Raw genomic sequence first — 24,013 nt, 5'->3', positions numbered from 1 at the left:
AATAAGAACTTCTTTTATATTATAAATAATACACATTTCAAGTTCAGGCAGTATATTGAGCTAGATAACCTGAAAACACCAGATGCTGGATAAAATGTAACAAAACATTTTAAGTGCATAGTGATGTACAAAGAAAGTAAAGCATTTGTCCAGCAGTCTGAGAGCACCTAAGCTCATGTAACTTTACCTAGGACAGAAAAGGGGCAGAAAAGAGAGCTTTAGAAAATGACTGTCAGTTTCAGTAATCCAAGAATTTAGGTTTTAACTTACAAAGTTAGAAGCACTACATATATAATAAAATATGTATCAGTGCATAAAGTTGATCCCTCAAAGGACTATACAGAAGGGATAAGACAATGAAACATCTTTAAGATTGGTCTGGGCTCTAGGTTGATATACAGGAGTGGGCTGGAGAAGTCTTTCCCAAGAATTCATAACCACAGTACTGAGTTGGTATAGGATTTGAATTTATACTACCCAAATGTTCTGGGAACCCCTGAGCTGAGAAGTTAACATAAAAATTAATTCAATCCAAAAAAAATTAATTAATTCAACCCAGAGAAACCTCTAGAGCACCTGACAGAAGCAAATACAAAGCTGCTGAAGGAACATGTCTACAACACAGTCTAAAAAGGATTCTCTTAATAAGTCCAAAAGCCAATTAGGCACAGAGAAATATAATGATTTAAAAACACTGCAATTACTAAGAATGTAGCACAAAGAAACAAAGACATGGAAATTACTTTTTAAAAACATTCTTTAAAGATTTTACTTATTAATCTATTTGGTGGGAGGGAGTATGTGGAAACAAGCAGGCCCATGCCCAGCACAGAGCCCCACGTAGGGCTTGATCCCACGACCCTGAGATCATGACCTGAGCAGGAATCAAAAGTCGGACACTCAGCCAACTGAGCCACCCAGGTGCCACTGAAATTATTATTTTTTAAGTCTACAGGATGTGAAGGATAAAGTAAGAGAAGATACAAGATATTTCTAATAGATATTCCATAAGAAAAGTATAGGGTAAGAATAATATTTTCAAATAGCTGAGAATTTTCATCAATTTTGTAAAGTGTAACTGTGGCCTGAAATTCAGAGGCCATATAACAAAAGGCTGACTAAACACAATGAACAAAGTCAAGATGATAAACTGGGAAAAAAATATTTGCCTCAAAGAGTTCCTTCAAATTAAAAAGAGAAAGACAAACGAATAGTAGACAAGAAGTGAATAAAGAATATCAACAGACAATCCAAGGAAAAGAAAAGAACTCTTACATATAAGATGGTTAACCACACTTAAATGTCAAATGAGACCATCACTCTCACCTGAGATTGGCAAAGATCAAAAAGTTCAATTAAACTTTGTTTTTGTGGGGTGCCTGGGTAGCTCAGCCACTTAAGTGTCTACCTTTGGCTGTAGCATTTAAAAAAATGTTTTAATTTAACATATACATATTATTAGTTTCAGAGGCAGAATTCAGTGATTCATCAATTACATATAATACTTAGTGCTCGTTACTTTAAGTGCCATCCTTAATGCCCATCCCCCCAATTCTGTAGCATTTTTAAAATCAAAACCTTTTCCAATTTCTTTTTTTAAAAACTTAAATTCTGGGGCACCTGGGTAGCTCAGTTGGTTAAGTGTCCAACTCTTGATTTTGGCTCAGGTCGTGATCTCAAGGTCATGATTTTGAGTCCTGAGTTGGGCTCCATGCTCAATGGGGAGTCTGCTTGAGATTCTCTCTCTCTCTGTCTCTCCCCGCTCTCGCACTCTCTCTCTAAAATAAATAAATAAAACCTTTAAAAAATAAAAGAGTTAAATTCAGTATGCAGGTGAACAAAAATTTCCAAAATTCCATTTGAACTTAGTCTTTATACAGAAAAATAACTAAAAAACTACCATTTTGAATACATACGGTTTTTACTGCAGACATGATACATTGCCCATAGTGCCCAGAGCTGAACTGCTGGTTGAGAGAAGTTGCTAAGGAGTGGGAAAAATGCCTTGAAGGATCTAAAAGGCACAAAGAAGTTAATTCAGAACTCAGGCTAGCATCAGAGATATAATAATTATTTTCAACCTTTTCCCCATAGGGTTATTTCCTCACTGAGACAAACATATTGTTGAGCATATCTCAGAAGCTAACATTTTAAGAAACAGCATTTGTGTTAGACATATTTTACATTCAATATCCCATTTCATCCATAATCTTGCATACTATCAGCCTCATTTTACAGATGAGGAAAACTGAATCTCAGAAATCTTCTAAAAGTGATTTTCCCAAAATCACAGAAATTGGATTTGAAACACAAGGCCATTTGACTATATTTTATCACTGTACCATGGCCTCTACATAATATAATGAGGACAAGCTTTAAGAGAAGTATTACACCACATATTATATCACAAGATTACCTGTAGGTCACCAATGCTGTCATCTTACAACTTGAACTGGGCCAATTCTGGATGGTTGCATACTATACAAAAAAGAGAAACCAAGATTCTAAGTATTGTATTCCATAATTTGTAAAAGGTCATAATTGGCTGTTTCATGTCATTTATAATTACATGTATATGAAAAAAAAATTTTCAAAATATGGAATATCACCCAAATTAAGGTATCCCTACCTGCCAAAATATCAATTAGGTAACCATTATATATATTGAAATACAAAGTCTTGTGGGAAAAGGTGCAATGAAATGGGCTTCTGTTTAAAGATGCAGGATTGAGCATGTATCCATTCCTTTCCTAAATCCCATGAACAGAATAGTATAAACGGTTTAAAGTAAAAGAAGGCAAACACATAAGAACAAAGCAGAAGGAAAATGTTAACAGATCTAGCACTGGGAGAGATTTAAAAAATGAACCAATTTCAACAGAACCCCCAAGAGACTTAAAAATTTGGCACACCAGGTACTTCAGGAAGTGAGATTAGAGGTAGGGTTGAAAACAGGAGTGGTTCAAAGTACTAAAGAATCCAGACTCCCAGATCTTTTCCCCCACTCTTAAAAAAAATCTCTGGTCTAGGCAACCTTGTGAACATCTGAGGGTGGGAGTACCATGCTAAAAATAGGGGATGAAGTGAAAATCTAAATAATAAATGCTGAGAGTCCCCTGTCCTCAACTCTTTTCCTCTACTGGACTTTCAGTAAGAGGAAACCAAGAACGTCATTTTCAGTCAGGAGAACAGAAGATTCTTCCTCAGGTAAATTCCAACCAGATCAGGACAAAAGATCTAATGACAAGGACAATGAATAATCCAGTCACTCTAGGTGAAGCCTATGGTTGACAAGTTCTACCCATCTGCACACAGCTTCCAAATAGCCTCACTCTTAGATATGACTGGACAACTGAGGATCACCACATACTTTAAGAGACTCTGTAACATAAAGGAACAAAATAGTGAAGATAAAGAAATCATAGGAAACAGAGACCTTGAAGGAAGAGAAAAACTTAAAAAAAAACAAAAAAAAAAACATTACCTTTAAAGAGGTAACAGATACAGCAACCACAGAAAAAGAGTGGATATGGGATCCCTGGGTGGCGCAGCGGTTTAGCGCCTATCTTTGGCCCAGGGCGCGATCCTGGAGACCCGGGATCGAATCCCACATCGGGCTCCCGGTGCATGGAGCCTGCTTCTCCCTCTGCCTGTGTCCCTGCCTCTCTCTCTCTCTCTCTGTGACTATCATAAATAAATAAAAATTAAAAAAAAAAAAAAAAAAGAAAAAGAGTGGATATAAAAAAGAAGCACTCAGAGAACAGAGAAGGAGTTCTTGGAAATTAAAAATAGAAATATATAAATAAAAATAGAACTATACAAAATAAATTATAAATATATAAATAAAAATAAGTTTATAAATAAGTATATTAAGTATACATAATAAACATGCTTAAATATATTATATATAAATACAAAAATATATTAAAGTTATGTTAAATTACATAAATTATGTAACAGAATTATATTAAAATATATAATTTATAATAAAATACATAAAAGAAAATGTAGGTGCAAAATCCAATAGGAGTGGAAATTTTAAAAGATTTTTTCAAAAAAATAAAATAAAATAAAATAAAAGATTTTTTTCAAGAAGGACAAATAAGGAAATAGGCTTAAGAAAAAATGAATCCATGAAGGCTGACATCCTGGGAGGGGGGGGAAGGAGGAGAGGGAAGGTAGGGACAAGGGAAGGAGAGAGAGAGAGGGAGAAAGAAACTTCCCAGAACTAAAGAAAACAAGCTTCCAGAGCAATAAGTAGCCAACATAATATAAGAAAATAAACCTACATCAAGGTACACTGCTGAGATTTCCAAACACTGCGGACAAAGATCTTAAAGGTTCCAAAGGAAAATGGCATTTAGCTTCTCAACAGTGATACCGAGAAATAAATGACAAAGCAGCAATGACTTAAAAATTCTGAAGGGAAAATATTCCAAAACAAAAATTCTATGCCTAGCCATGTGACCAACCAAATGTAAAAGTAAAATAATGGCCTTTTCAAACAGAGAAGATCTGAAGTTTTCTATTTCACACAGTTCTTAGGAAACTACTAGATACAATCCAACAGAATAAGGAATAAAAAAAACAAAAACAAAAACAGGAAGGCATGCAATCCAGAAACTGGGACTTCAACACCAAAGAGGCAAAGAGAATCCCCAGGATGATAGTAAAGGAATATCCTGGGATGACAGCAACATAGCAGATATACAAATAAGCAGACCAGATAGGAGAAAGAAGGTTCTAGGAAAGAAGTCTCTGAGAAACTGAAATGGATAGAATATGTTTGAAATACTGAAAGGAGATTTATACTTTGAGTATAGTAAAGGGTGTGCATAGGGACAATGAGAAAAAGAATTTTCATTTTTCCAGAGTGGGAAAATGAATGAACAGATAATGCCTATTACTCCAAAGTCAAGAAGTGACAACCGTTGTTATTTAGAGATATGGAGGTAAATACCAAAAGAAATAAACTTGAAAAAGAGCTGAAAATGGGAAAGAGAACTGGTACAGCCATATACAACTGTTTGCGTGTGTAACTTTTATAAAATAAAAATATCAGAAGGAACGTAAGATGTTGACAAGGTTAGTGTTGGATGGTAGGGTATGAGTGATTTAGAATATATTTTTATACTTTTCTGTTTCTCATTTTCTACAATGAACATATATTTATAAAATTCTTATGATCTAGAAAAATAGGTTTCCTACAAGAAGAGATTACTCCAGAGTTTGTAAAGAGGAATGATCCTTGTACCAGATCCTGGAGAAGAGCACTCCTCTGAAGGTCATGGGACATCCAGGGCTGTTTGTCAGATGTCAGGTGGGCTATGATGCCTGCAGCAAAATAGCTGACTTCCATTTCTTTGCTGTGGAGCAAGTTGCTAATATGTTTCACCACATCTTCGGTCACCAGCTTGGAAGAGAGTTCTCTAACTTCAGCTATGTTGTTCTACAGGTCAGATGGAGCAGGAAATATCAGGGATAGGGAAGGAAGAGAGAATCAGACACTGGCTCCTCTGCCTCTTCTACTGCTTAGCTCAGATACAGTCAGAACACTTAGTCCCATCCTCCTCCCTCTCAATTTAGCCTATTACCCCCACAATCCCACCCCCTGATGATGAGGATCATCACAAATCACTGAGTAAGCACTTACTAAGTGCCAGGCACTGTACTAGATAGACAAAAAAGTCTTTTTATCTGCCTATCTCATTTAATCTTTTTAAAAAAGATTTATTTGAGAGAGAGAGCATAGGAGTGTGCACAGTGGGGAGAGGCAGAGGGAGAGTCTTAAGCAGACTTCATGCTGAGCTCGATCCCATGACCCTGAGATCACTACCTGAGCTGAAACAGACACTCATCTGACCTGAGCGTCAGATGCTCAACTGACTGTGCCATCTGGGCACCCTCATTTAATTTTTAACATAGTTGTACAAATAAGTAAGTCACTCAGCAAGACTTAACTTGTCATTCAGTGAACTTGTCAGGTTCATATTGCTAATAACTGGCTGAACTAGAATAAAATCCAGGTCTGACTCAAATACTTAAAAGTTCCTCGAGCCTACTATAGGTTACATTAACTTGAAATTTAATAGTAACAGTGAAAGGCAAGTGGTATTTTATTTTATATATATATATATTAGTTTTCTATGCTGTTTAACAAACTACCACAAACTCGGTGGCTTAAAACAACATTTTTTTCTCTCACAGTTTCTGTGGTTTAGGAGTTCATTCATGGCTTAGTTGGCTCCTCTACTCTGAGGTCTCACAAAGTGCTGACTGGGTTGCATTCTCATCTGGGGGCTCCACTGGAGGGAAACCTACTTCCAAGCACACTCAAACTGTCGGCAAAATTCATTTCCTTGCAGCTCCAAGACTGAGGGTTTCAGTTTCTTGGTGGAGGCCACCCTTAGCTCCTAGACACTGCCCATAGTTCCTTTCAATGTGAGCTTCTCCCTACTCCAACCACTTATTTCATGGCAGCTTAACTTTTTCAAAGATAGTAAAGAAGAGTCTCTCTCTAGCATGTCTACTGCAAGAGAGATTAATACAATAGTCCCCTCTTACCTGTGGGGGACATGTTCTAAAACCCCAGTGGATATGCCTGAAACTGCAGATAGTACCAAACTCTCTATATATACTATGTTTTTTTCTACACATACATACCTATGGTAAAGTTTAATTTATAAATTAGTCACAGTAAGAAATTAACAACAATATCTAAAGAACAAAGATAATATGTTGTAATAAGTTATATGAATGTGGTCTCTCTCAGAATAACTTATTCTACTGTACTCACCCTTCTTCTGCTTGTGATGAGATGATAAAATGCCTATATGACAAGATAAAGAGGTGGATGACGTAGGCATGTGACATAGCATTAGGCTACTAGTGACCTTCTGACCAATCCTCAAGAGGATCATCTGCTTCCAGATTGCAGGTAACTAAAACCTGCTGAGCAGAACCTGACACTAGGCTCAATCTCATGCCCCTGAGATCATGACTGAAGAGCAGGATACTTAACCAACTATGCCACCCAGGTGTCCCAAAGGAATTTCTAAAAAACTGACTGCCTTGATAAAAAGGAAGTAAAGTGGTTATTATCAAAGGGTCTAGAGCCAGGATGCCTGATTCTGCCTCCTTTACCTAGGTAACACAGGGTAAACGGCCCTTCTGTGCCTCAGATTCTTGTCTATAAAATATAACTAAGAATGTATGGTAGGGTATAGAACATAACACAATTTTTCCTAATGCTGTTTGACTTAGTCATGGGATTTCCCTGCTCCTCCCATCGAGGGATGGCCACTTCCTTTAATCTGGGCTTAACCATGGGCATATAATAAGGAATATATATATATATATATATATATATATATATATATATATATATATATATATATATATATTTGGTCTTTGTCCCCTGCTCTTGAAAGACAACTCTTAAGTCCCTTGGAATTTACCAAGTGATAGGAGTACCTTTGTTCTAATGAGGGAACTCTTGACAGGCGACTAAACAGCTTCAGGATGAGGAAGCCTGGGACTTTCAGGGCCACCTCATAACCTCTGGGACATGGGAGAGGAGCTGAAGACTGAATTAATAATCAATTGTGCCTATGTGATGAAACCCTACATGATGGGTTTGGAGAACTTCTGAGTTGGTGAACGTATCAAGGCGCTGGGAGGGTGGTGTATCCAGGGAAAATATGGAAGCTTTGCATGTACCCATCCTTCCTTGCCTTATACATTTCTTCCATTTCATTGTTTCTGAGTTGTATCCTTTATTATCCCTTATAATAAACTGATAATAGCAAGTAAAGTACCTTCCTGAGTTCTGTGAGCCATTCTAACAAATTATCAACCTGAGGAGGGGGTTGTGGAAACCTTACTTGATAGCCAGTCAGTCAGAAGTACAGTTGGTGCAAAACTTATAACTGGCAACTGAAGTGGGGGCAGTCTCATGGGACTGAGCCATTTAACCTGTGGGATCAGAGGATAACTCCAGGTAGTCAGTGTAAGAACTGAAGTGAAGGGTAGGATACCCAGTTGCTACCAGAGAGTTGGAGAAGTGATTACTGGGAAACACCCCAGACACCTGAATGTGCTCTGCCCAACAAGACATTAGAAAACGTGACATAGCAGAGGCATCAGAAGCACTTGTACAGTGGGACTTGTTTTCTATTGCTACTCTGAAAATGCCAAATAGAGAAACCCACAGAGATACGAGACCCAGCCAACAACATGCACCCACTGTCACAGCAAGAGTCAGGCCATCTCAAAGCATCTAGCTCTAGTTGAGCCACCAGGTAACAGCAGCAACATGAGTAACTCCACATGAGACCAGAATAACTGTACAGCTAGGTTCAAACTGTTGACCCACAGATTCAAAGGTAGATAAAATGGCTACTGATTTATCTATTGTTTGTTCACAGCAACAGATGACTAATATGGTATTATTTTATAGGGAATCATGTGAAGATTAAATGAGTTAATATACAGAAATTGCCTACAAAAGTGCCTAGCATATAGTAGGTGCTACGTAAGTGTTATTTACTTATTTTAGTAATTAGAATTAACTGAAAACAATTCACCTTACCCAAAGACCAAGTACTTTGCTCTGAATTGCTGACTCTGAAAAAGTCTGTCAAAAGAATATACAGGTTACTTTATCATGAAGAAAAGAACCTTACATACAAACTCAATCCTGTCTTCCCACCTCCAAGACTTGGATAAAGATCGCCAATCCTTGATTTTCCATAAAGTGATTGCAGGCAGCTGGAGACTCATCTGTAAGATTCCAAAGTGCTTTCAAAGTAAACAAGAGGGTGACATCATCTAAATTCTCAGTAGTCTTTTGTTTTACTATTGCTAGAAGTTCCTAAAAACCAAAGAGACAAAAAGTTAGATGCCCCAGTGATTGATTCGATTACAAGAAAAGCCAATAGTTTTTCTACCGCTTAATAGCTTTATGATCCATTTTCTCTATATATAATGAGTTACACCTAACTCCTAAGGTTTTTATGAGGATTAAAGGGAAAAAAAAGTTAAAGTTTAATGAGCACTTAATCTAGTTCTTGGGGAACCCTGGGTGGCGCAGCGGTTTAGTGCCTGCCTTTGGCCCAGGGCATGATCCTGGAGACCCGGGATCGAATCCCACATCAGGCTCCTGGTGCATGGAGCCTGCTTCTCCCTCTGCCTATGTCTCTGCCTCTCTCTCTCTCTGTGTGTGTGACTATCACAAATAAATAAAAAATTTTAAAAAAAAATCTAGTTCTTGGTCCTTACAAGACTCATAATCAAGTACATATTAGCTACTCCATTATTTATTGAGACTGCTTAGTTAACATCTCCTAGAAATCAAGCACTTATTCAGGTGAGGCAGATTTAAAAAAAAAAAAAGTCTGTTTTCCCAACTAAATAAAAGAATTTTAGGTTTTGGTAAACGTTCTGAAGGAAACACATTAAAAACACATTTTATTTTAGAAAAGGTAGAAAAAGGAAGCCTCCATGTAAAGGTAATACGTAAACTGAGGCAAATAAGACGAGAAGAGCAAAAGGGTAAATAACAAGAAATGGAGACACGGGGGGGGGGGGGGAGGACATGCCAGGCAGAGCAAAAGTATGCTTTTCTAGGTCACTGAGCAAAATCAGGATGGCTAGAGAGTAATACTAGTACTACAACCATATGTCCTAATAGCTTAAAAAAATCATGGGTTCACTTTAATTGAGATTCCAAAACACCATTTCAGATCAGAGTATTTTTGGACACAAGTTAAGCTAGTATTCATGCTTTCTTTCAAGCACATTCAACTGTCATAGGAGAGGGAAAAGATAGCAGTTTTCACTCAGCCACCTAATGAAAAGGAACATAATATATAATAGCTCTAAACAAATCAGAGTATGTCTATTTTTAAGAGGAATGAGATCACTTCAAAAATTTTACCCAGTAAGCAAAGAAAGTACCAAAAGAGTTTGTCATAAAAATAAAGCTATGAGGACCAACAGGGAAGTGTAAGAGTGGCACACACAATTGGTAGCAATCATCTAGACAACCAAGGGAGTGAGTGGCACCAAGGCAAGGGATGGAGCAAGGGAAGTGAGGTTGACCTTGAAACTAATGACCATGGCCAGGCCCATGGTTAGATGCTTTATATATTTCACCTTAATGACATTCAAAATAACTGCAAACTACTACTCCTATGACATTCCTGGGACAGATGCCTGTTTTTCAGATGATGCCAGTTTTCAGATGAAGATTCGGAGGTAGAGAAAAAATAGATAAATTATCTAAGGTCTTACGACTAGTGGCTGAACACAACCGGTTTTCACCCAAAGTCTGGGTGAATTTTTGGTAACATCATTTAAAACTGTTTTTCCAAGTGCTACTCTTCCCTTCGTATTACTTCAGTACTTGTTCTCTATCTCACTCCATTTCTGTATCTCTGTCTATCCTGTTACCATTTCCAGCGACTCCATCATATCATCTTGACAAAAGTGCTGCCTTAAACACCCTACTTTATGCTCCAGGTCCAAACATCTGAATACTGAAAAAGACTGCTGCAACCTCACTTTCAATATTTGTCAAAATACTTTAAGAGGGTATTCAACTGTACCTGGAAATCCTACCATATTTCTCAACAAATTTGCTCCCAAGACTACTCATTCTTTCTCTATTCCAATTTTATTCACTGTCTTTTTACTCATTTGATCCCTTCATCTAGTTTGTCACTGAAAACTATTGCTCTTCTTCCTAACAAAATCTCCATCTACCTGCACTTGCATCAATGTACTCCTCTTTCCCCTTCTGCTCTAGCCTAAAACCAAAATCTTTACTCCTGCTCTATATATAATTCTGTACACACACAAAGATTTGGCACCAAATTATTTCCATCTTTCTTTGCCATCAATTTTCCCATGTAGTGTCTTCCTTTTTATTTCTTTCTCATTAAAATGTATCAAAAAGTTGCCTCCATTTCTCACATCCCATTTGCTCATCACTGTAGTCTACACAAGTTTTGTCCCACTTCTCCACTAATATAATGTAAGCAAGATGACTAACAACTTCCAAATCCAACTGGCAACTCTGCTCTCATCTCACTGAACTACTCAACAGCATCTGATATAACTGTTCAACTTTTCTTGAAATAATTTTCTTGGATTCTAAGACATCACTCTTTCCTAGTTTTCTACTAACTCATTCTAACTAACTCATCCTCTCTCTCCTTCCCTGGCACCTCTTTCTCTTCAAATATACTCATTTAAGTCCTTTTCTTTTCTCTATACAACCTCCACACTCTTTAGGTACTTGCATTCCACATCAGAACTGATGACTCAAATTATTCTCTAGTCCTGTCCACCCAATCCTCTGAGCTATACCCCCTATCAAACTGCCTCCTTGACATCTCAAGCATCTTAGAACTTAACATGTCTAAAATCACTCGATTTTTATCCCCCAAACTTACTGACTAGATCCAAATACTCATAAGATTCCACTTGTAACAGGAATGCAAAGATAAAGACCTTAGGAATAAATTTAAGAAATACAGAATATCAACATGAAGAATAAATCCACATACTTCTGGGGGACATGAAAGACTGAATAAATGGAAAAACATACAGTGTTCTCAGAAGGAAAAATCAGTGTCGGAAATGTCAATTCTTCTACGTCAATCTATACATTTAACAAAGCCCAAAGAAAACAAAGCTTTTTAGAACTAGACAAGCCAAGGGACACCTGAGTAGCTCGGTTGATTAAGCATCCAATTCTTGGTTTCGGCTTGGGTTATGATCTCAGGGTTGTGAGATCGAGTCCCATATTGGGTTCCACACTCAGTGGGAGAATCTGCTTGAGATTCCCTCTCCCCTCTCCCTCTGCCCCTTCCCCTCTTCTCAGCTGCACACCTGCTCTTTCTCTTTCTAAAATAAATAAAATCTTAAAAAAAAAAAAAAAAAAAAGAACTAGACAAGCCAATTCTGATGTTCACATTAAAAAAAAAAAACAGGGGGATCCCTGGGTGGCGCAGCGGTTTAGCACCTGCCTTTGGCCCAGGGCGCAATCCTGGAGACCCGGGATCGAATCCCACGTCGGGCTCCCGGTGCATGGAGCCTGCTTCTCCCTCTGCCTATGTCTCTGCCTCTCTCTCTCTCTCTCTCTGTGTGACTATCATAAAAAAAAAAAAAAAAAAAAAAAAAATTAAAAAAAAACAAACAGGGGCAGCCCAGGTGGCTCAGCGGTTTAGCGCCACCTTCAGCCCAGGGCCTGATCCTGGAGACCCAAGATTGAGTCCCACATCGGGCTCCCTGCATGGAGCCTGCTTCTCCCTCTGCCTGTGTCTCTGCCTCTCTCTCTCTCTCTCTCTCTCTCTCTGTGTCTCTCATGAATAAATAAACAAAATCTTTAAAATAAAAAAATAAAAAAAACAAACAGGATACAGATAATTAAAAGAAACCCAAGGAAAGATCTTAACTGTTAAGGAATTTATAAAGACAATTAATAAGAAGTATGATATCAGTATATAAATAGATATACAAATTAACTCAGCAAGTCCAGAAATAGATGCAAACAGATACGGGAATTTAATATATGAGAGAGGCAGCATTCTCCACTAACAGTGGAGAAAAGATAATGTATTCAATAAAAGGTAGAGAGGCAGTACTGAGAAGAAAAACCGTTACGTCTTAAAAAAAAAGAAAAGAAAAGAAAGAAAAGCTTCAAGTAAATCAAGTTATTTTTACATGTTAAAAATAATGAAAAACTTTTGGAAATACTTTCTAAATATGCCATCTATGCCAGAGGAATAAAATAATAAGTTCAATCCTATAAACATTTTAAAATTACTACATGGTGAAACATGCCATAAATAAAGTAAAAACAGTCAAACAGCCAAATGCTGAAAATATGTCTAATATCACAGTCAAAGGTTCAATTCCTTAATATACGAAGAAATCTTATAAATCAGAAGAAACCTAGCAACCCAAAGGAAAACATTTCAAGGCTAAGAGTGAATAGTTCACAGGAAACAAAAATGATTTGGAGTTGAGGGGCTAGGTATCACAAGCCTCATCTCAAAATAAGTGCAAAATAAAACAACGGTACATGTTTTTTTTAGTGAGCAATGTTAGCATAATCATAATGTAAATAATGATTACAAATTATGATATATTTAAGCAAGAGCACTATGTGTTGCATGCAACTGATGAATCACTGAATTCTCTGAAACAAATAATATAGTATATGCTAATTAACCTGAATTTTAATTTTAAAAATTAAGTTGGGAAGGGAGGTAATTTGTAGAGATACATATGGGAGAGCTACGTTCTTATTTACCATAGCAGAATTACTACAAAACATCTAAAACTGGTAAGTCGGGATCCCTGGGTGGCGCAGCGGTTTGGCACCTGCCTTTGGCCCAGGGCGCGATCCTGGAGACCCAGGATCGAATCCCACGTCAGGCTCCCGGTGCATGGAGCCTGCTTCTCCCTCTGCCTGTGTCTCTGCCTCTCTCTCTCTCTCTCTGTGACTATCATAAATAAATAAAAATTAAAAAAAAATAAAAATAAAAATAAAACTGGTAAGTCAAGTTAAAAGCATTTTATTTAGAGATGTGGAGGTAGATATCAGAAGTAGCTCTAAGAGTAGGAAGTAGTATCTTCTGGGAAGAGGTCTTACAGATTTTTTTAAAAGCTATTTAAGAACTATCTGACTTTTTAAAATTATGTTCACAATTTTTTTTATTGGAAAAACTATGAAAGTGGCAATCCACCTACCTTAACTGCCATGAAGAGCTCTTCCTTAAGTTGTGCAGTTTGCTCAGGTGAGAGCTATAAGCAAACAAAAAGCCAAAAGTGAAATACTGGATGTCTATCAGAGCTCCATCAAGACTAGGAAGAGAAATCCTGCCTTTAGCAATCACATACCTGCAAGGCTAGGATAGAGGTGATGCTCACTGCCATTGTTTGCATCTTCGGGTTCTCGTGCTTACAGAGCCATCTCATAACAAACTTGGCAGCATCAAACCTGAAAAGCATATTTTTCTCACAATAAAGTTTTCAACTGTATACAAGGAGAGAAGAAATCACTTAGGCTCCTCATCAAATCCTGTATCTTAGATTTTTAAAGCCTCAGCTATGAAAATCAAGGGCATATGGCCTAAGGAAGAGATGAGAAGAGGAAGAGAGCAGGCAAATAAGAATGTAAGGAAAATGTGTAGAATTCAAAGAAAGATAAGCAGATCTAAAAAAGACTTATTTTTTAGCATTCAGTTTCTGCTATGATGGGTCTGAAAAAAGGAAAGAAGTTCCTCCACAGGTAGCAATTTATTATCTGAATTCTATACAATGCTAAAATGCCACAGCAAACAAATCACTTAGCTAGAGAGAATGCATGCCTTTCTATGCATGCATTATAGGGACAGCTGGTAGTCAGCTCCTATTGACTGCAACTGTAGGAATGAAGACAGTTGAGAAAGTTCTAACTTTTCAAGAAGGTAGAAATAGAATTCTTTTTTGAGGACGACTACCTTCCTTACTGTAATTTTAAAAGCCAACTCCCCCCCCCAAAAAAAAGCCAACTCCCGTTTCATTTATTTATTTGTTTATTTTAAAAATTTTATTTATTCATGAGAGACAGAGAGAGAGAGAGACAGAGGCAGAGACACAGGCAGAGAAGCAGGCTCTATGAAGGGAGCCTGACGTGGGACTCGATCCTGGGTCTCCAGGATCAAGGCCCTGGGCTGAAGGCGGCACTAAACTGCTGAGCCACTCGGGCTGCCCTCAACTCCTGTTTTATATACACCTTTTAACTGGATTTGAGAATGGCTTAGCCTACAACCCTGCACCCCAGTATCACAGGTCCTGTTCATGTCAGTCTGCGCTTCCTGTTGTTCTGCCATTACCAGCAACTGTGATGTTTTTGGGCTCATGAATCTGGAAGACTATAAAGGCCTCAAGAGAAGCCCCTTTGGAATCTAGGATGATGTTGTTATTATTTTATTGATAATAATGAAGAAAATCAAGAATGACTAATGTTAAAACTGCCTCTACTTCTTAAACTAGGCACTGACTTAAGTACTCTGCAAACATTATCACGTCTAGGGATCCCTGGGTGGCGCAGCGGTTTGGCGCCTGCCTTTGGCCCAGGGCGCGATCCTGGAGACCCGGGATCGAATCCCACGTCGGGCTCCCGGTGCATGGAGCCTGCTTCTCCCTCTGCCTATGTCTCTGCCTCTCTCTCTCTCTCTCTCTCTCTGTGTGACTATCATAAATAAAAAAAAAAAAAAAAAACATTATCACGTCTAATCCTCATAACAGTTGCCATTTTACAAATGAGGAAACTTATGCACGAGGATAATGATGGACGGGCTAGGACATGAAACCAAGTATGTTTAACTCTTTGGAGCCCACATTCTTACCACTCACTACCCTAAAATGGAATCACACTTTGAGAGACAACATGTGTGAACCCAGCGGACCCTGGAACAACACAGGTTTGAACTGTACTAGTCTACTTATACACAGACTTTTTTCAATAAATATATTGGAAAATTTTTTTAGGAGATTTGTGACAATTTGAAAAAACTCAACCCACAAGCCTAGAAACATCCAAAAAATTTAAGAGAAAGGTATTTATAAATGCATAAAATATATGTACATAGTAGGTACTAGATTCTTTTACTATTTTATTACTATAAAATATACACACATCTACTATAAAAGGTTAAAATTTATTGAAATGTACACAAACGCTGACCATACATGACACCAATCGATAGAAATGTAAACAAAGATACAGTATTAAATGATAACTGCATAAAATTAACTGTAGTATATATTATACTACTGTAATTATTTCACAGCCACCTCCTGTCAATATAGGAGTGAGCTCAAGTGTTACAAGTATCCACTTAAAATGTCATGTAAAACTAATCACTCCATATGAGCAGTTTGTCTTTCCAGTAAATTGCATACAGCAATAAAAAGTAATCTCTTATAGTTCCTGTGTATTTTGTGTTTAATGAAATATTGTAAATTTGGAGTAACACCATGGGGGGAATCCACATAAAGTGCTACTAGTGATGTTGGAAGCGCTCCCAAGAAGCAGAGAAAAGTCAAGACATTACAAGAAAAAGCCGACTACCTGATACCTACTGCAGACTAAGGTCAGCAGCTATGGAAACCCATCATTTCAAGACGAATGAATCCAGTATAAGGAGCAAGGTTAAAAAAAAAAAGTGGATAAGGAAATTTGTGAAGTTGTTGCAGCTATGTCAGCAGGTATGAAAATCTTGTACTTTTTGCACAATACCTTTTTATGGCATGAAAATGCAGCTTTTGTGTGGGTGCAGGATTGCTATAAAGGCATATTACAGACTCTAATATGACTCCACAAAAAGTGACATCATTCTGTGAATAATCTAAAACTGTAAAATTCAATGCCAGCAAAGGATGGTTTGATAATTTTAGAAAGAGGTTTGAATTTTAAAATGTCAAGATAGGGGATCCCTGGGTGGCTCAGCGGTTTAGCACCTGCCTTTGGCCCAGCGCGTGATCCTGGAGTTCCAGAATTGAGTCCCACATCAGGCTTCCTGCATGGAGCCTGCTTCTCCCTCTGCCTGTGTCCCTGTCTCTCTCTCTCTGTCTCTCTCATGAATAAATAAAAATGTCAAGATAACAGGAGAAAAAGCTTATGCCAATCAAGAGGCAGCAGATGAGTTCCCAGACACCATTAAGACAATCATAGAAGAGAAAAGAGATCTACCTGAACAAGTTTCTAATGTAGACGGAAAGTGCCCCATTCTGTTAAAAAAAAAAAAAAGGCCACAAAGGACATTTATTATCGAGAGAGAAGCAAACACCAGGATTTAAGGCAGGAAGAGACATCCTGGTTTGTGCAAATACAGTCATTATCTATAAAGCTATTAATCCCCACAACTTGAAAGGAAAAGAGAAACACTGGCTGCTAGTCTTTTGGTTATACAACAAAGAAGGCCTGGACAAGAATCCTTTTTCTTGATTGGTTCCATCAATACTTCGTCCCTGAAGTCAAGAGGTACCTTGTCAGTAAAGGACTGCCTTTTTCAAATTTTTAAATTTTTATTTCAATTCTAATTAACATATAGTGCAATATTGATTTAGGACTGCCTTTTAAAATTCTTTTGATATTGGATAATACCCCATCCAGAATCCCATGTGTTCAACACTGAAGGCACTAAAGAAGTCTATATGCCCTCAAACACAGCACCTCTAATTCAGCCTCTAGATCAGAGGGTGATAGAGACCTTTATGGCTCATTACACACAGTATTCTATGGAGAGGACTGTCAACACTATGGAAGAGAATCCCAATAGAGAAAACATCATGAAAGTCTGGGAGGATTACACCATTGAAGACACCACTGTTGTTATAGAAAAAGCCATAAAAGCCATCAAGCCTGAAATAATAAATTTCTGCTGAAGAAAAGTGTGTCCAGATGCTGTGCGTGACTTCATAGTAATTATAACAGAGTGAATCTGTTGATTCATGATTTCAAGGGAATCATGAAAGAGATTTTAGATATGGCCAAAAAAAACAAAAAGGTGGGGGATAAAGAGTTTCAAGACATGGATATTGGAGAAATTCAAGAGCTAATAGATACCACACTGGAGGAATTAATGGAGGTCAATTTGATGGAGATGAGCACTTCCAAACCAGTGCCCAACAATGAGGAAGAAGATGTAAAAGCAGTGCCAGAAAATAAACTGACATTAGATTATCTGGCAGAAGGGTCTCATTATTCAAGACTGCTCTTGGCTTCTTTTATGACATGGATGATAGGATATGAGCAAAGAAACTAAAGCAAATGGTGGAAGAAGGATCGGTACTATATAGAAATATTTTTAGAAAATGAAAAAGCAAAGAAGTCAGACAGAAGTTATGATGTATTTCTGTCAAGGTACACCAACTGTACCAGCCTCACCTTCCACTACTTCCACCTCTTCCCCTCTTCCACCCCCAAGATAGCAAGACCAACCCCTCCTCAGCCTACTCAACATGAAAACAATAAGGATAAAGACCTTTATGATGATCTAGTTACACTTAATGAAGAGTAAATAATCATCATGCTTACAGTTAATAAGCATTATCTGTTGTGTATTTTCATGTGAACATCTAATAACCGTATAGCAACTATGAAATGCTTCTGTGTCGTCATCATCATCACCACCTAAGTATTCGTGATCCAGAATATCACATGCAAGACTTGCATGGAAGTGAACAGCCTACCTTTACCTATGCATAAGGTAAGTGAAATTTATTTATTTTTAAATATTTTATTTATTTATTCATGAGAGACACAAAGAGAGAGAGAGAGGCAGAGACACAAGCAGAGGGAGAAGCAGGCTCCATTCAAGGAGCCTGACATGGGACTTGATCCCAGGTCTCCAGGATCATACCCTGGGCTGCAGGCGATGCTAAACTGCTGCGCCACCGGGGCTGCCCGGTAAGTGATATTTAATATAAAATTAGCAATGTGTTAGTTTTCTTACAGCTTATAACTTTGCTTTCAAAGAATTACATTACCATATAATATGCCTTTCTGCCATAATTGTAGAAACTGCGTTATCAGTCTATCATTACAGGTAGGTAGTTTTTAAATGTAACAATATTTACAGTATTGTATTATAAAAATGCTATACTATATGCCATAAAAATTTTATAGTGATTCATTCAATAGTGTAAGGCTAGGCTACCATGAAGCAACTCTATTGATTATATACAACATTACCATAAAGCAATCATATTGCTGCTTCTTCATTATCCCATGCATGAATATACCTGTGTGTGTACAAATTTTTATATATATATATATTTATATATTTTATATATAAAATATATAAATTTTTGAAAGAGAGAGAATGCAATACACAGGTACACTCTGATGGAGGGTTCCATCTCATGACCCCAAGATCATGACCTGAGTCCAAATCAAGAGTCAGATGCCTAACCAAGTGAGCCACCCAGGCGCTCTGTAAATAAGTACTTCTTTTTCTTTTTAAAGCTTTTATTTATTTATTCATGAGAGACACACACACACAGAGAGAGAGAGAGAGAGAGGCAGACACACAGGCAGGGGGAGAAGTAGGCTCCATGCAGGGAGCCCGATGTGGGACTCCATCCCAGGTCTCCAGGCTCACGCCCTGAGCTGTAGGCGGTGCTAAACCGCTGAGCCACCCAGGCTGTCCAAGTATTTCTTTTTCATATTATCTTTTCTTTCTTTCTCTCTTTCTAAGTAAACATCACCCCCAACATGGAGCTCAAACTAACAACCACGAGATCAAGAGTTATATGCTCTACTAACTGAGCCAGCCAGGCACCCCACATTATCTTTTCTTTCTTTTTGTAAAGATCTATTTAGAGAAAAAGGACATGCACAGGAGGACGGGGAGAGGGAGAGAAGGGAGAAGTAGACTCACAGCTGAGTGTGGAGCCCAAGATGAGATCATGACCTGAGCCAAAACCAAGAGTTGGACATTTAACTGAGTGAGCCACCCAGGCACCCCTACCTTTTCATTTTTGATATCTAGTTTTAGTAACACATACAACATCTACAGTGTTTTGTATCATATAAGATGATACGGTTGTGGGTACTGACAGATAATTCATCTTCTAAACAGATAATGTAAGCTTTTGGTATCAATAAATACAGTACTGAAAATGTATTGTACTTTCTCTTCTTTATGATTTTTCTTAGTAACATTTTTTTCCCTAAGTTACTTCATTGTAGAATACAATATATAACATTTAACATACAAAATACATGTTAATCAACTGTTTATCACTAAAACTTTCCAGTCAACAAGAGGCTATGAGTAAAGTTTTTGGTGACTTAAAAGTTATACGTGGGGATCCCTGGGTGGCTCAACAGTTTAGCACCTGCCTTTGGCCCAGGGTGTGATCCCGGAGTCCCGGGATCAAGTCCCATGTCAGGCTCCCTGCTTCTCCCTCTGCCTATGTGTCTGCCTTTCTCTGTGTCTTTCATGAATAAATAAATAAAATCTTTAAAAAAAGTTATACATGCATTTTTGACTTCGCAAGATGGGGATAAGGGAGGTCAGTGTTCCTAACCCCCCACATTGTTCTAGGGTTATCTATAGGGGACTTTTTTTTTTTAAGATTTCATCTATTTATTCATGAGAGAGAGAGAGAGGCAGAGACTAAGGCAGAGGGAGAAGCAGGCTCCATGCAGGAAGCCTGACATGGGACTCCATCCCGGGTCTCCAGGATCATGCCCTGGGCTGAAGGCGGCACTAAACCGCTGAGCCACCCAGGCTGCCCCTGTAGGGGACTTTCAATCACCTCTGTGGCAGAAGCTCAACAGAAAATCCTCCTCAAACACCTTAGCCCAGCCTTAATCAAACCCTTGCTAAGAAGCTAATAACCAAAAGTCAACAATGTTCAGAATAACGCTGGTAAATATCCCAAAATCAGATGACCAAGTTTTATACTTGCCTGTCAAATGGAACATCCACAAGAATCCTGGAATTAGTTAAGGAGAGAAGACAATTCTTCTGTAACTTTAAGGAAATAAAGAAAAATAATTTTGAGCAAAGGTATACCTCATTTCTAAAAGATTCTAAGCACTTGGAAGGTGCCACCAACGAACTTTTCTTACTGAGAACTCACTGTGTATCTCGCCCTCTCCAAGTTCTTCATTTAATCATTCATCTCTGCCTAAAGAATAACCCCCCTGCTACTTTTTTTTTTTTTTTTCTGGCAAAGGAAGGGATCTCTTTCCTCTGAACTCTAGTGGCCTGCCTATGTGTCAATCCAAGTCAATTACCTGAAGCCTGGCCATCTACAAATGTCCTTACCAGATCTCATAACTAACTCTGTGTTAGAGCTATACTTGCAACCTAAGACTGGCAGGGGTTGAACTGAGTCTATATGGACAGGAAAGAAAGAGAAGGCTGCCTGAGAAAGTTGTAGGAATAGAAAAATACACCATCTCTTTGAAAGGCCATGAGTAGGCCAGTCTAACTGAAGTACAGGGTATGAAGCAGGGGCAGCAAGCCTGAAATGCCAACAGAAACTAGGCAGTAACATAAATAAGTGAAGAGGGCTGAGTGTGACACAGCAGGGCAGTGGTGGAAATTATGGCCAAATGGAGAATTCATGCCCTTTTATAGGGGTAGTGGTTACTCCAACTGATGCCTTCCATGAAGGAATTAATGCTAAACTGTGAGGGAGCTTCTGTTTCAGAAAGTGGAAGTGTAGATTTTTTTTAATGAGGAAAGGCCACCTTCCTTATTTTATTTTTTAAAAATTTCCATTTTAAGTATACACTTAAATTAGATTTGGCAAATTGATACAGCTGTATAACCACTACCATCCACCATCACCATAACTGAGATAAAAAATATTTCCATCACCCCAAGAGTTGCACATACCACCTTCTAGTCAATCCCAAACTTACAAACCTCAACCCCAGAAAATTACATTGTCATTACAGATTAATCTTTTCTCAAGTTTCACATAAATAAAATCATATAATATTTACTCTTCTGTATCTGGCTTATTTTGCTCAGCATATAATGTTTTTGATATTCATCCATGTTGCATGTTATCAGTACTTTATTCCTTTTTATTGTCAAATAGGAGTTTCTTATATGAATAAACCATAATTTATCTATTCTCCTGCTATTCAACAACTGAAAAGTTTTCAGCTTTAGGGTATGTATTATGAATAAAGACATTATGAACATTCACATACAAGTTTTTGTATGAAAATATGATTTTGTTTCTCTAGAAGTGGAATGACTAGGTAGTAAAAAAGGTATGTCTAACTTTGAAAGAAACTACCAGACTGAACTGATAGTTTTGTCATTTTACAATTTTTTTTTTTTAAGATTTTATTTATTTATTCATGAGAGACACACAGAGAGAAGCAGACACAGGCAGAGGGAGAAGCAGGCTCCATGCAGGGAGCCTGATGTGACTCGATCCCCGGACTCCAGGACCACGCCCTGGGCCGAAGGGAGGCACTAAACTGCTGAGCCATCCAAGGATCTCTCATTTTACAACTCTTAACATCTATATATGAGAATTTCAGTTGCTCTACACCTTTGTCAACATTTGGTCAGTCTTTTAATTTCAACCAATCTTGGGACACCTGGGTGGCTCATCGGTTAAGCGTCTGCCTTCAGCTTAGAGTGTGATGCCAATCCAGGATTGGGTCTTGAACTGGGCTCCTTGCAAGGAGCCTGCTTCTCCTTCTGCTTGTGTCTCTGCCCCTCTCTGTCTCTCTCTCATGAATAAATAAAATATTTATTTAAAAATTTCAACCAATCTAGAGGCTGTGTAGTAGTATCTTGGTATGCAGTGGTATTTCAATGTGGTTTTAATTTTCATTTCCCTGATAACTAAAAATACTGAGCATCTTTTCACATGCTCATTTGTCATCTGCATATCTTCAGTAAAGTGCTCAAATCTTTTGTCTTAAGAAATTGATTTATTCATCTTGTGCTACTGAATTCTTTATATTCTCTATAAAAGTCCTTTCTCATATACAAAAAACAAACATTTTTCCCAGCCCATGACTTAGCCTTTCCAATTTGTGGGTGTGTGTGCATGTGAGAAGCTTTTAATTTTGATGAATTCTAATTTATTATTTTTCTTTTAGGATGTGTGCTTTTTGTATCCTAAGAAAACTTTGCCTACTTTGAGGTCACAAATATTTTGTCCTGTTTTCTTCTAGAAGTTTTACAGTTTTTAGCCTCTATATTTGTATCTATGATTCAATTCAGTTTAACTTTTTTTTTTTAATTTAACTTTCACATATGATGTTAAGCCTACAGGGATGTGCTGAAGTGTTAATAGTACATGGATTCTGGGTTACTGGTTTCTAAAAAACTTTTTTTTAAATGTAAACCCAAATGCTTATCCAAATCTGCTATTTTTTTTTTTAACAAAAAGATTCCTTATCTATTCTCTCTCTCTTTCAGGGTAGATGAAAAATAATAAAAAAATACTAATAATAGCTAATAATAATTTTTTTCATATATTTTTTCTGAAGGAAGAAGCAGTCAAGTATTCAATTCAAATTACCTGCTGGTAATGGGGGAAATTTTTCAGAGCCTTGAAAAGCAGACAGGTGACCTCTGACAACAGACGAACAGGCATTCCCCTGGCCAGGCCCTGGCGTGTTAAGTTGAGGGCGCAAGCACTGGCTGTGAACTGCACTGGCAAATCCAATGGATGATTCCTCATTCCTACAGCCACAAGCTGAAGATGAACTGGTTTTTAGTGGCATATGACAACATAAGCATTCTTCATACTATCTTGTTTTTGTGTTAGCTGGCAAAAATATTTGCTCATTGGGACAGAAACATTTTTTCCTATCCTCAGCATTTGCTTTTTTAGGACACCAGCAATACCTACCCATCCAAATGAAACCATTAACTAGCTGTGAGACTTTAGCCAAGTCACTCTCCTTCTCTGGACTTCATTTCCTCCATGATTTCATAACCATTTATTGAACCTCACTTCATACAAGGCATTGTGATAAGCACTACAGGGGACAGAAACATGAATCACACCCTATTCCTTAGCATAAAGCCTTGTGGAAAAAAATATAGTATGTAAACAAGTAACATTGCTAAGGCTATCAAAATATGAAACTGGGAAAAAAAAAGCACCATAAAAGTATATATAAAGTGCTGCCTAAGGTAGCTGTGGAGGGAGCATTCATTTCTGGTATGGCTCAGCATTCTTCATTAAGAGAGCATATTTAGGAAGGATCTTAGATAAGAATTGGACAGAAGGAAGTGGTAGGGATGGAATAAAGAGGAGATTCCTAAGGAAGGGAAATGTGATAAAGAAATACACAAAACAGGGATCCCTGGGTGGCGCAGCCGTTTGGCGCCTGCCTTTGGCCCAGGGCGCGATCCTGGAGACCCGGGATCGAATCCCACATCGGGCTCCCAGTGCATGGAGCCTGCTTCTCCCCCTGCCTGTGTTTCTGCGCCTCTCTCTCTCTGTGACTATC

The 24,013-nt window shown here is 37.9% G+C and overlaps 1 protein-coding gene across 6 annotated transcripts in view; it reads right to left on the bottom strand.

Moving 5' to 3' along the window:
* Positions 1-24,013, bottom strand: part of ZYG11A (zyg-11 family member A, cell cycle regulator) — a 75,324-nt gene that overhangs the window by 1,974 nt on the left and 49,337 nt on the right. For 2 of the 6 annotated variants that reach the window (XM_077891785.1, XM_077891781.1), the window contains exons 5-14: positions 23,074-23,250; positions 20,479-20,543; positions 13,912-14,011; positions 13,762-13,815; positions 8,711-8,872; positions 8,591-8,635; positions 6,797-6,829; positions 5,255-5,449; positions 2,417-2,478; positions 1,917-2,014 (exon numbers count right to left, since the gene is read on the bottom strand). In XM_077891785.1, the coding sequence (XP_077747911.1) occupies positions 1,917-2,014; positions 2,417-2,478; positions 5,255-5,449; positions 6,797-6,829; positions 8,591-8,635; positions 8,711-8,872; positions 13,762-13,815; positions 13,912-14,011; positions 20,479-20,543; positions 23,074-23,250 (991 nt within the window). Of the gene's footprint in view, positions 1-1,620; positions 1,799-1,916; positions 2,015-2,416; positions 2,479-5,254; positions 5,450-6,796; positions 6,830-8,590; positions 8,636-8,710; positions 8,873-13,761; positions 13,816-13,911; positions 14,012-20,478; positions 20,544-23,073; positions 23,251-24,013 lie in introns of those variants that run through there. The other 4 variants (XM_077891782.1, XM_077891786.1, XM_077891784.1 and 1 more) reach the window with 4 other exon arrangements.

This window comes from Canis aureus, chromosome 3 (genome assembly GCF_053574225.1).
Source record: "Canis aureus isolate CA01 chromosome 3, VMU_Caureus_v.1.0, whole genome shotgun sequence".
Classification (NCBI taxonomy): domain Eukaryota; kingdom Metazoa; phylum Chordata; class Mammalia; order Carnivora; family Canidae; genus Canis; species Canis aureus.
The sequence above is the reverse complement of the archived record's forward strand: the minus strand, read 5'-3'. Positions and strand labels throughout refer to the sequence as shown.